At 33.4% G+C, this 14,028-nt stretch overlaps 2 protein-coding genes across 8 annotated transcripts in view; both read left to right on the top strand.

Moving 5' to 3' along the window:
- The window catches only part of LOC123264105 (potassium/sodium hyperpolarization-activated cyclic nucleotide-gated channel 2), a 251,655-nt gene that overhangs the window by 34,609 nt on the left and 203,018 nt on the right, over positions 1-14,028 (top strand). The gene's annotated exons all lie outside the window — the stretch shown is intronic.
- Positions 7,112-8,130, top strand: LOC123264107. The gene is made up of 3 exons (XM_044727197.1): positions 7,112-7,236; positions 7,363-7,545; positions 7,631-8,130. Exons 2-3 carry the CDS (start codon positions 7,485-7,487, stop codon positions 8,035-8,037), a joined length of 468 nt encoding a protein of 155 aa, XP_044583132.1. The 5' UTR covers positions 7,112-7,236; positions 7,363-7,484; the 3' UTR covers positions 8,038-8,130.

Genomic DNA, 14,028 nt, shown 5'->3' with positions numbered 1-14,028 from the left:
GAGAGCAAGAGAGATAGGGCAAGCGCGTGGTCTTGCGCATGCGTACCATTTTGATTCGAGCACTCGGCTCGGCACGATAGTCAAGGCAATAGTCATATTACAGTTACTAATAGTAATCACGGAATTAATAGTAGTTTAAAATAAATAAACCAAACAAAAAAGTAGAAAAGAAATGATAGTTTAAAAAAATTAAAAATCACGCTTTTTATAGAAAACCAAACTAAAAAATAGAAAATAAATTTTAATGAATTTGAATTACGAATAGTGTAAAAAATTTTTATAAATATAAATTAATAATAGTGTAAATAAGAAAAAAATGTATTTTATTTTAAAAAAAGCGTGGGGTGCTTTTTAAGATATTGTCGAAATAATAATCCTTCTACTTATATCTGTCAATGAAATATTTATAACTATTGACACCATGCACCCCACGCATTTTTACAATAAAATACATTTTTTTTATTTACATTAAGTAAAAGCCCGAATAGATGATGATGTACCAGTATATGATCACTCCATGTATTTGTATACCTATATTTGTGAATATAGATATACAGATACATGGAGTGATCATATACTGGTACGTGATCATCTATTGGGGCTTTTACCTTATTGTTAATTTATTTTTATCAAAATTCATTTTCTCTTTCTTAGTTTGGTTTTCTATAAAAAGCATGTTTTTTAGTTTGTTTTAAACTATTATTTAATATATAGAAGCAAGGTGCTTCTAATGATTTTACCGCGACAGCTTAATGTTTTCAGTTTTATCGCACTTACATAAGAATGATCTGCTATCATTTAAAAAATTATCACCATCAGCAACAACTACATTATTTGCAACTACTCCACGAATAACAGTAAAGTGATGATTAATTTTACAATTACAAATGTTTTGTAAATAAATACAGCGTGACCATTGCATAAAACAATAAATCAGTCCAAATCGGAGATGGTTATTATTTAGATACTGCACCACTGAAGATTGTATTTGCAAGTTATCTTTATACATTTCAGAGACATACAGCTTGTTCTTTTTCATAAGCCTCAATTCGCAAATACTTAAGTATAGTCTTATAGTAATATTATCAATTAATAATTCACTTCATTGCATTTCAAGCAGAATTATTAATGGAATATCAACATTTTCAAGACTTGTAATTGCCAACACTGTAACAATTATCAGATGTTTGATCCAAAATTTTTGTGTGTACTTTTTTGTCCTGACAAAAATTACGTACATTTTCATTTGCTGATAGTTCAATAAATTTTGTCATTGTTATAAATTGATTTTGAGATATTGCTAGCTGACTATCAATATGTCAGGTACCATGCAATAGTTTTAATATTTGACCATTTAGATCTTCGAATTCATAGTATGAGTCCACAAAGGTCCTAAATTTTTCACTGAGTCAGGCAAATGGATTAATGAGTGTATATTTAATTTATTATTTAACCAAAACAATTACATATCGTTAAAATTGATTTGGTCTTAAAACAATTAAAATATAATAATTTAAAGTTGAATTTTTAATATTGTAATTTTAAACATTAAGATTTAAAATAAGATATTAAAAATATACAGAACGATGTACAAAGTCTAAAGTAATATTAGAACTTAATTCTTGCTTTTTTCTAACTAATAAACATTTGTAAAAAATAGTTTATTTACATCAAAACACAATATTAAATAACATAAATTATATAAATAATAAACCGTCACACTTCGTCACCTTATAGATTTAGTTTATGAGAATGATAAGATGTGCATCACCTCATCGGTCGTACGGCGTAGGGGTTAGTTATCGGTCTGGCAAGCGCGCGGCTCAGGTTCGAATCTCGATTAGAACGGAATGCGATTTTCACTTTATTTCTATAATTAGCAATAGTTAGGTCTAAATTAAGAGTCAAATGGTCTAAACTTGCGTTATCTCTACATCAAAATCAAACTAAAAAAATGGCGCTTAAAAATGATTTTTTTTATAAATTTGGAATCAAATGTTAGGGATAGACTTGAAAATTAACTATGGCCCAGTCCTGGTATTATTATTATTAATATTATCATTATAAAATACGATCAAGGCGTTCAAAATTGGATCGAATTTTTATTTCTGTTTGATCGTACTTTGGACTCCAGAGTGGTAAAAACGAAAATTTGTACCACTGTGGAGATCAAAATACGATCAAAATTTCGACTCGGGCAACATAACTGCACGACTCATGATGCGAAGCATCAGAGAGTGCTTTACGATCGAAAAATTTTTTTCGCCTCATCGGCAACTATTTTCATTATTATAGTCTTGTTAGTTCACGGAATCAAGATATTTTGCATACTATTGTCAAGATGATTTAATGGAAATTAATTTGACACTTGCCAAAAATTGATTTAGTGCAATAGAAACGGAAAAAAACATCAAAATAGGTCAACAAATTTTCCTGTCCGTCATGTATGAAACCCTGAAAACTCTGAAAACACTCTAACTTTCGAAAAAATGCATCAATTGAATTAAATTTTTTTTTGTTTATTCTTGAGGAGAATTGTAGGTCACGGAATGAGAATGGTTAGGTAATTCAGTGTCGTTCATGTACAATTAATAAAATAAAAAAGCAAGAAGATTTTATATCTATATATATCCATGTAAAATGAACATGGATGGTGATATATCTATACATATTATGTATGTGTACATTTATTCCACCAGGGGCGCCTGTGTATTACCTTCCTAGTAAGGTAAAAGCCCCAATATATGATCATGTACCAGTATATGATCACTCCATGTATTTGTATACCTATATTTGTGAATATAGATATACAAATACATGGAGTGATCATATACTGGTACGTGATCATCTATTGGGGCTTTTATCTTACAGCTGTTTTTTCGGCGTTTATTTTTGAACGACATGTTTTTTTTTTCTTTTTTTTTCATAATTAAATGAGCATTATGAGTCGTGCACTTTTGAATTTTCCAAACTTTTTTTGTGTTAAATATGGTCGACACAAAATTTGGGTTGATATTTACAAAATTTGTGTTGATATTTAACAACAAAGTAGCACACTATATTATTTTAACAAAAAAAAAGTTTTTAACACAAACCATATTCAACAAAAATACACAATATTTTTTTACTGTGTCGGTGGTTCAAATAGAGAAATGTACACGGAAAAAAGTAAACTGTAATAAATAACAGTCGATTTATAATAAGTAATGATCAACTGCTAAAATTACCATTTCAAACAGTAAAATACTGATTTTACTATTCACTTTATAATATTTACCATTTAATCGTTACAATTTACTCTTTACATGGAAGAAAATACTATTTCAAACAGTAATATTCGCTATGTAAATGTCTACAATGTTAAAGTATAATAATTAAGAATTCAGACTTTGATATTTATCATTTCGTACCTAAAAAATGATGGCAATGATATGTAAAAAGTATAAAATAAAGTTAGTAAATTTCTAATACAAGCAACGTCAATATTTACAAAGTAAAATGGTAAATTTTAAACGCAACGCTAAAAATCAAACTGTAATTATTGACTTGCTTGGGCTGGTAAAATGTATATTTTAAAAGTATAATTTTTACTGTTTCAAATGTTAAATTCTCCCAGACTGGGACCCCTTTCTCTTTCATCTGAGTTCCCCTTCTCCTCATAATATGGACTATATATTGAAATGGTAATTTTTACTGTTTGAAACTGTAATTTTTTAAGATGAAAGAGTCGTTATTTACTATAGTGGTAGCTACTAATCACTTATTTTGGATATTAAATTATAAATTGTGGCTTTTATACTTTCTACATTAAGTTCTGTAATATTTATATTTTTGCCACCCTGATGTCCGCTTTACTGTTTAAAACTATAAAAATTAACCGAAATCCGAGTGAATATTACAGTTTACTTTTTTCCGTGTATAAACAATGTTCATACCAAATTTAAACTAAATTGGTTCAGTAGAACTTGAGATATCGTTCATGCCAGCTTAAAAAATTCTTTCGCAGACATGTTTTGAAAGATATCTAAATTTTGGAAATATGAAAAAAAATTTTCGACTTCCCGCTAAGAAAATCGAAGATTTTCAAAAATCAGGAAGTTATTGGTTTTACTCCGTTTTGCAAAAATTGAGTTTTCATCAGATCTCGACGTTTGAAGGTCACAGGAAGCTTCCCCGACTATCCCCACGAGGGTGTTACCATGTCTGTATGTATGTATGTATGTATGTATGTATGTATGTATGTATGTGTGTGTGTGTGTGTGTGTGTGTTTTTTTTTTTTTTTTTAACTTAGGGGGGGGGGAATCCCTTTTACGGATTCCAGGCATAGCTGTTCGGCCTGGATATGTGGCGACTCGACGCAGCGTCATACTAAAACTCCACGCTGACGCCCCTACCCACTAAACCCTAAATCCCTTTTCTTCTTTCCTCTAATCCCTCATGGAAACCGCCGTCAGGCATTACTTCGTGAGGGGAGGATCTAGCTACTGCTATTCCTTCTGGTGGCTAAGGTGTTATTTTTCCTTCCTTCTAGTTTCTGTCATTTGCCCTTTTTCTTTCAATGGAACGCAGCTATGTAAGCACTTCGGTGGTAAAGTGCTTGTGGCGTTCCAGGCAGCTTCGGATGACAGCATTTCTTCTACTATTGACTCTGGTGTGATTTTCTCGTTCAGGATCTTCTCTAACTCATCACGCTGTGGGTTAAAACGAGGGCACTCAAAGAAAACGTGCTCCGCATTTTCAGCAACTCTTGGGCAAGACGGACACTCTGGGGAATTATCGTGCTTAAAGCGATGAAGGTACTCCCGGAAACAGCCGTGTCCTGACAACATCTAGGTCAGATAGTAGTTGGCCTTGCCGTGATTCCGGTTAAGCCAAACGTCAATCCTTGGTATAAGTCGATGAGTCCATCTTCCCTTCTCCGCAGCATCCCATAGTTGTTAACATCTTGCTATACTATGTTGTCGCTCTTCAGTTCTCAGTTCTTCAGCGCTCAGTGTAGATGACCTCTTTCGGTGGTATAGGTTCCGTCTTTCCTCAGCTAGGACTCTAAGAGGCAGAGTTCCAGAAATGACGCCCACTGCCTCCTCGGATATTGTGCGGAAGGCGCTTGCAACTCTCAGTGCACTTAATCGGTAGACCGGTCCGGCTTTCCTCCATGATTCTTGGGTCTCCAGCGCGTCTGCCCAAACGGATATTCCATATGTGAGCACTGATGTGACTACTGACGACAGCAATAGTCTCCTGCTCTGCTTCGGGCCTCCAACATTCGGCATCAGTCTTGATAGACTAGTTACCACCGCTGATGCTTTAGCACTTACGTGTTCGACCTGTTGCTTAAAGTTCAGTCGGGCATCCAGCGTCACCCCCAGATATCGGATAAATGGTTGCGATGCGATCTCCTGCTCGCCGACATTCAGCTTGATGTTTTCTACGATCTTTCTGCTGGTGATGAGCACAGCTTCAGTTTTGTGCTTGGCTAACTCCAACTTCATCATCTCCATCCATAGGTTAATCCGGCTAAATGTGATATCGAAAGCCAGATTGATCTCTTCCAAGTGTTTCGCGACAATCACTACCGCTACATCATCGGCATATGCAACAAGTTTCACCTCTGATGGTAATGCAACTCTCAGGAGACCATCATACATGATGTTCCACAGCAAAGGACCCAAAACCGAGCCCTGTGGCACTCCTCCGGTTATTTCGTACTCCCTTGGACTGTTTTTCGTGTCATATTTGAGGACTCTGTCTGTAAAGTAGTTTGCTACCATTCTGCGCAGGTATCCTGACACTTCTTTATCTTCGAGAGCTCGCATGATGCAGTCCCAGTTAGCGGAATTGAAGGCATTTTTGATGTCCAAGGCAACCACCAAACAATAATTCATTCTGCCATGTTCCCATCTCTTTCCAGCGATTGCCTCCTTAGCTGTATCGACCACCAGGTTGATCGCATCCAGCGTTGATCGTCCTTTCCGGAAACCATACTGGCCTTCTGCTAGGAGTGGATCGACGGCTGCTTCTATTCGTTGGTGCATTATACGCTCTAATATCTTACCCGCTGAATCCAGCATGCAGAGTGGTCGGTAGGATGATGGCTCGGCCGGTGGCTTCTTCCCTTTAGGGAAAAGTACAAGTCTTTGCTGTTTCCATCTTCTAGGAAAAATCCCTTCTTTGAGGCACGAATCGTAGGTATCTAAGAATAGATTTGGCGCTGCTTTAATAGCTGTTTTTAATGCAATATTCAGGATTCCATCCAATCCCGGCACCTTATTATTCCCTACTCGGTTACACGCCTCCATCAGTTCCTCTTCTGTGACAGGTGGAATGTCTTCTCGATTTACTGGCAATGAAGAATAGCCGAACTTACTTTGTCGAGGAAACAGCGTAGAAACTATTCTTTCCAGGAGCTGTGAAGACGTAGGTGATGGCATTGGCTGGCGCTTCAGGTGGGTCATAACCACCCTATACGGTGTGTGTGTGTGTGTGTGTGTGTGTGTGTGTGTGTGTTGTAACAGGGTACATTGTAACCTCTCGTTGTTATAACGAACCGTTGGGAGTTCGGTAAATTATCGACGCGACACCAGTGCGCGATGGTCTCGGGCATTTTAGGTAGTAGGGAGAGGGGCAAGGGGCCGGAGCGAGTACGAGTGAAGTGGCGACCAGGGTTGCCAGATGTGGCGATTTCTCGCCATTGTGGCTCCTAAACAGCTAATCAGGCGACATAATTTTACCATTTGGCTACTGATAGCCAATGTGGCTATTTTCGTTTTTATAGATTGTTTCTTTAAATATTTAAGTATGTTCTCTATATCAAAAACTATTCATTTCAGTAAAAATTTTTTTTTCTTTTTCCCGCCACTTGACAGCGCTGCAGTAATTATTTATGATACTAAAATATGCAGTGAAAGAGTGCGCATGTATGTACATACTAGAAATTTAAATTACGCGCTGTATGTACGGTGGGCTCTCATCCTAACCAAGAAAAGAATCAGAGTTCATTTTTCGATTAGTTTCGAGGATTTCGATTTTCGATACTATAACTAACTTCAATTCATTCATCAATTTTATATTATAGGAAGAAAAAACTAAAAATATAAATAAGAAGATAGGATAGGATTGTTCATTGGTGCCAAAGAATTATTGCTGAGTAGTAAATAAATGAGTAACAATGGTGAAGTGCGTTATTTCAAAGAGAAAATATCGAGAAGAGTAGGAAAAAGAACATTTGTTTAAAGGTATACTAATGTGTTGTTTTTTATTGATTTATATATTTTCATTTTATTTTATCATGTGTAGTTAAGCATGCTTAACCTATACACTTTGGTGATTTGCATTTACTTATAAATTTAATTTAATTTCAGGATGGCTTTGTAAAGCTCCTGCAAGTTTAATTAGTTCGGGCCGTGGAGAAGCTTATTGTAAATCCTGTCGTGTTCCATTACGGGCCCAAAAACATGACTTGACGAAACATGTCAAAACGCAAATGCACATTAAAAATATGGAATCTTTAAATGTGAAGAAACAAGTAACTTTATTGAGTATTGGTAAAATAAATCATATTTATTTCATGATATTTTTTTAACATTTTTACGAATTAAAAATTATAATTTTTTTTTTATCAATTCACAGGTACTGCTAATGTCAATGAAGCTTCAAAGTTGGCTGGAATAAAATTGGTTTTAAATAACGCTGCTCATGGTTCTTTGAAAAATATAGATCATTTATGTGAAATGTTAAAAGATATTGACAAAAGTAGTCAACTGACAAAACTACGATTACATCGAACTAAATGTTCGAAAATTATTCTTAACGTTATTGCTCCTGGTATACTAAAAGAACTGCTTGATGACTTGGGCGAAGAAAGTTATTCGATACTGCTTGACGAATCCACAGATGTATCAACAATGAAATACATGGCCTACTGTATTAGATATTATAGTAAAAAGCAAAAAAGATTGTTACCGACTTTTTGGGTTTCAATGAAGTTACCGAGGAAACAGCGGAAAAGTTATTTTCTGACTTTGCGAAATTTATGAACGGTCTTGGTTTAAATATTAATAATTTAGTAGGTCTTGGTACTGATGGTGCCAGTAATCTTTGTGGTGTCAATCACAGTCTATACGTACTATGAAAAAAAAAATATCACCGAGTACTCTTTAAATTTAGTCGCAGCTAAAGCATCAGAACAGTCACCATCTAATATAGAGTTCCTTCTTCAAAATTCAAGGAATTGGTTTGCGCATAGTTCATTACGCTTAAATACTTACCATGATTTATATGAAAAGATGAATGCTGGAAAGAAGCCTTCAAAGCTTGTCCAATTAGCACCAACTCGTTGGCTAGCTTTAGCTGGAGCTGTAACATCTAATTTGAAGTAATGGGAGGAGTTAAAACATTACTTCAATTTAATTAAAGACTCGTCGTCTAAAAAATCATACACAGCTAAAAGTTTAGCAGAAATGTACAATGATGATAGAAATCGGCTACATCTTCTATTTTTGAACCAAATATTGCGTGAAATAACTACAATGAACTTGGCATTTCAAGCCGCTGACGCTGATCTAACTAAATTGTATTCAGATTTACGCTGTTTATTATTATCGTTAGCCAGGCGTATATTTCAACCTAGTTTTCTTCGTCCATTGGTATCGGATACTTCTGATGCTACGATGCTTCATCAAGCAGATATTCAAGCAGTACAGAAATTTTTTGGAATTACTCCGAAATTTCTTGTTTGATCAATTAAAACTTAAATATTCTTTATAAGGCTTAAAAAATTGCGTTGAATGCCGCCAACCGCAAGAAAATCGGTTCATTCATTCAAAAGTTATTGCGGTTTGAAAACTCAAAAAATAGTATTTTATCAAACTTCTATTAGACTTTTGAGCTCGAAGAGCACAAAAGCATAGAAAAGTTGTCTCTTTGAGCTCAGAGAGCTCAAAACAACATATAAACTGTATTTTTGAGCTCGAAGAGCTCAAAAACGGCATAAGTGCAATTTTAAGCGTCTAGGTATGGAATTAGCGGGAAGTTGCAGGGATCTTCAAGGTCAACCGTTTTCCTAATTTTTTTTTTTTCAATTTTTTCCGGATTCTAGACTAGAATTCTCTCTTAAGTAAATGAAACAACAATTTATTTTATTCTTTATTGAAAAAAAATTATTTTATGATTTATAAATCTTGAAGTAAATTAAAATCTTTAGAGTTGAAAGTTATTGTATTAAATTGAATTTAAATGAAATAACGAGATTTAAGGTACATAATATGTGAATAAAAAATGTAAGAGGTTTTCTAGCAGACAAGAGATAATATTCTTTGCACATATATAGTTTAAATTATATAGATATAATAGTAGGAGAACTTCACTATTCAAGCAGCAACGGGTAGTAGGATATGTCTGGTTTGGTTTGCTCGCCAACCACTGCAAACTTCCGCCAAGTTTGTGTGCATCAGTTTAGATACGGTGCAAAGAGAACTATATCGTATAATAGTCTTCTATCTTTCTCATTTGTTTTTCCCCTTTTACTTTTTTTATTTTATTTTTTATTTTCGTTTCTATTTCTCTTGTGTACACTGTGAAATCGTATCATTCATTCTCCCCGGAATCATATTTATCGCTCCGTCGGTCCTACATGTGTATACATTGCTACATATGGATTTGTTGGCTTCTGACAAAATTACGCAAGTGCATTTCTTATCTTTCTTTACGGCTTTATTTTTTATTTTTAACGAGTGCGCCAACATGTTGAACTAAGTTATGTTTTTTGAATAAAATAAAACAAAAAATCGTCTGTACGTAGATATTGAATGTCGTATATAGACGACGGAAAAGAAAAAAGAAATTGGTCTTGCAAGTAGAAAGGTCGGTGTTTGGCCAGACATTTTTCTTTTTTCGTTCTCGTTGGATAACCGTCAGTGTGTATGTACAGTGACAGTAGGTGAAACCGATAGAACTAATAAAGTAGAAAAAAAAAAAACCTTTAAGTCTGGAGTTAGAACTCTTGAATTTTATTCGAAGCATTTTCGTTTATTTATAAGGATAAAAAGAGATTCTGTCTCATAATATCAATTTCATTCAGTCAATTGTACCGATAAATCTGATGAGATTTTTTTTCTTCATTAAAACTTTTCTTTGAGTTCTTTTTAGTGGATTTCGTTGGAAATCTAATTATTGTACTTGGTCTTATAATAGAAACTTTCAGAAATTTTGCCATATTGGAAGCATCTTGTACATCGATTTTTAGCCTTTTATATTAAACCGTGATTGAGTTAATGATTTTTGAAAATTTTAGCTGAAAAGTTTTGAATGTGTTACGTCGTGGTTAAATTAACATTTTTTTTATGGTTTTAAAATAATACAGAATTTTTATTCATTTTAAAATATATTTTTAAAAGAAAATAAATTTACAGCAGACACGAGTAATGAGAAAACGCATTAATTTAAGTGTCTCGTCCGATCCATCTAAAAAATTTCCCGTCATTAGACTAATCTTAGTTCTCGAAAAGATTAAAAATCCTAAATACATAAGTAAATAGGAGTTTTATTGCCCTCTGTATTGACTAGCATTATCGACAAAGACTGGAAATTTTACTGTATGAATAAGATAAATTTTAAAAGGGAAGCAAGTAACTTAAAACTTTTAAAATAAAATATTTTTAAAAACTGAAAATAATAATAAATGTTAGAAATAAATTATTAAATAATGTTAAAATAACTAGGAAAATTATTTAAGTAATTATTGAAAGAAAATAATAACTAAAACAATAGGAAATATTTGAATAATTATTAAATAACAACAATTAAAGAATAACAATAATTACTTAAACAATAATATCGTAAGAATAGTAACTAGTTATTAAAAATGGATATTATTAACGATAAATAATTGAATTAAAAAAATAAATTAGTAATAACTATTGTAAAATAAAAGATTTAGTTAAATAAGGAAAATATGTATTTGTGTGCATGTAAATGTACTTGTGAGTACACCAATACATAGGTACACATATAATCTATAAGTAAGAGAGAGAGGCACATCGTGCCCTCTGGGCCCAAAGAAGGGAGTTCAAGCGAACATTTCAGAAAACTCGGAAGAGAGGGTAGAATCTAAGGAAATCAGACAGCTAATTGGATACTGTTTTCTCCCAAATAGTAATTTGGAAACGCCCGAAAATTCGAGGCCCAGAAGAACTTCGAATGAACTCTCGTCTCTCTCGTCATCTTGACCCCGAAGTGTGCGGTTCGCCCAATTAGCTAGTGACCGGGTTTCTCTCACGCAGCTAAATAGTTTTTTAAATATTGAGTCCTCGGTCTGAGTCTCTCGTTAGAACGCACCCTTGTGCGGGAGTCTCGCTAGAGACTCCCGTCGAGGTATCGTTAGTAAAAGATCTCCAGGTTTGCAGATCGTTTAAAATCTTAGTTAGTGGCCGGTATTTCTCCCACGTAAACTAAAAAGTGTAATTTTAACAGTAAAAGTAAAAGTTAACCAATTAAATGTCGAATAAAATCAAATAATATTATACTGTGTGCGTATGTGTGTTGACGACCAGATATGATTATACTAAATTTGTAAACCTAAACTTGTAAACTTAATTTTTGTAAATATAAGTATTTAAAATCAAAATCTGAAAATATTAATTACATAAAAAAATTAACAAAAGACAACCGCACTGTATTCCTACATCCTTCTGAGTTCCCAGTCTAGTGGTTGAAAAATACCAGGACTAAAATAAATTTTTAATAATTTATGTCCAAAATTTGGACGTAACAAATGATATGTAGAATCCTCAAAAATATCGATATTCTTAAAAAATTTGGGGTTATTTTTTTCGTCTGTAAATGCAGTTTTAGAAAAAGAATGTACGAAAATTATTCGATGTAATTATCATTTCGTGTTACTAAAGTCAAAAGGGCGTATCTCAAAATGTATTTGGCTTTGCAGAATCAGAAGGTCGTATAAAAAAATTTTTTACGCACTTAGCATTATCATATGACTATAAACAGGTTAGATCGTATGGCAATATGACTTGTGACAACAAGTCTAAACATAAAAACATACGTTTTGTACATTATTTTTACATAACTTATAATTTTAATAATTATAATCGCTATAAAACATATTTTTATATAGCACAAAATATAAATGTTCCCACTTATTAATGCACCGATTATATTTTTTTAATGTTCAATATACTGATGATTGACTATAATTCACAAATTGTAAACAGCACTTCACGCGCAGGCGCTAGAAAGAAGAAGGCGCAGATATCAGCTACTATCTGAAATTTCTTTTCACTACAGATGTCACTGGATATAATCTGGAATGTTATCGAGTGTAATCTTGTTCTTTCCATGTACGCCCTTTAGACTTGAAGGAAAAAAAATTTTTAAGTCAAAAGGGCATTTATGAAAAAAGTTTGGAAAATCCAAAAGTGCACGACTCATAATGCTCATTTAATTATGAAATATTAATAAAAAAATTAGGAAAACGGTTGACCCTGAAGGCCATCCCTGCAACTTCCCGCCAATTCTAAACCTAAACGCTTGAAATTGCACTTATGACGTTTTTGAGCTCTACGAGCGCTTAAAAACAATTTGTGTGTTATTTTGAGCTGTCCGAGCTCAAAAAATAGCTTGTGTATGCTTTTGAGCTCAAAAGTTTGATAGAAGTTTAGTAAAACACTATTTTTTGAAATTTCAAATCGCAATAACTTTTGAATGAATGAACCGATTTTCGCGCGGTTGGTGGCATTCGACGCAGTTTTTTAAGCTTCATCGAGAATCTTCAAGTTTTAATTGATAGAACAGAAAATTTCGGAGTAATTCCGAAAAAACACTTTTTTCGATTTTCTTTCGTCAACGATAACTCACGAATGAATTAACCGATTTTGACTGGACTGGCGGCGATCGACGTGGTTTTTTTTATGTAATGAGCTGATTAGTTTTCTAAATCGATCGGTAAAGTCGTTTAAAAGTTATTCCAAAAAAACCACATTTCAAAAAATTTTTTTTTTGTAGTTACAAAGTATATTCAAAATCTGAGTTCAGTCAAGCCCTTTCGAATGGCACCAACCGCGATCAAATCGGTCAAGCCGTTCAAAAGTTATAAGAGGTTTACATACATCCACCCACACACACACACACACACACACACACACACACACACACACACACACACACACACACACACACACACACACACACACACACACACACACACACACAGACACCAGCGCGGGAATAGTCAGGGAAGCTTCCTAGGACCTCGAAACGTCGAGATTCGATGAAAACTTGATTTTCGTAAAACGGGGTGAAAACAATAACTTCCCGATTTTTGAAAATCTTTGATTTTCTTAGCGGGAAGTTAATAAAGAATGTGAAAAAAAAAAATATAAAACAGCTAAAATAACATGATAATGCGCGAGTGCCTCTGACGGACAGGAAATTTTTTGACCTATTTTGATGTTCTTTTCCGTTTCTGATGCACTAAATCAATTTTTGAAAAGTGTCAAATGAATCTCCATTAAATTATCTTGACAATATCATGCAAAATATATTGATTCCGTGAACTAATAAGACTATAATAATAAAAATAGTTGCCGAAATGAAGCGAAAAAGATTTTTCGATCGTAAAGCACTCTCTGATGCTTTGCATCATGAGTTGTGCAAAATAGTAAAAAAAAGTAGCTTCTGAAAACCTTAAAACGTCGAGATCTAACGAAAAATTGATTTTTGAAAGTACGACTGAAAACACTAACCCATCCCAATTTCTGTAAATTTTCAATTTTTTGTTTTTTGTTAAAATTCACTGAAAAAAATTAAAATAAAAATTTTAACTTCTCCTAATATAAATTGACAATTTCAAAAAATTCGACTATGATAGTATTTTCAGTTCAAAAATAATTTTTTCATTAGATCTCGACGTTGAGAGGTTCTTAGACGCTACTTTGACTATTTTTTCATGTATGTTCTTTTGGCTTAAAATTTTTTTTTCTTAGTCATAATGGCGTACGTCGAAAAAAAAATTT

The sequence above is a fragment of the Cotesia glomerata genome, linkage group LG4, assembly GCF_020080835.1.
Source record: "Cotesia glomerata isolate CgM1 linkage group LG4, MPM_Cglom_v2.3, whole genome shotgun sequence".
Classification (NCBI taxonomy): Eukaryota; Metazoa; Arthropoda; class Insecta; order Hymenoptera; family Braconidae; genus Cotesia; species Cotesia glomerata.
The sequence above is the reverse complement of the archived record's forward strand: the minus strand, read 5'-3'. Positions and strand labels throughout refer to the sequence as shown.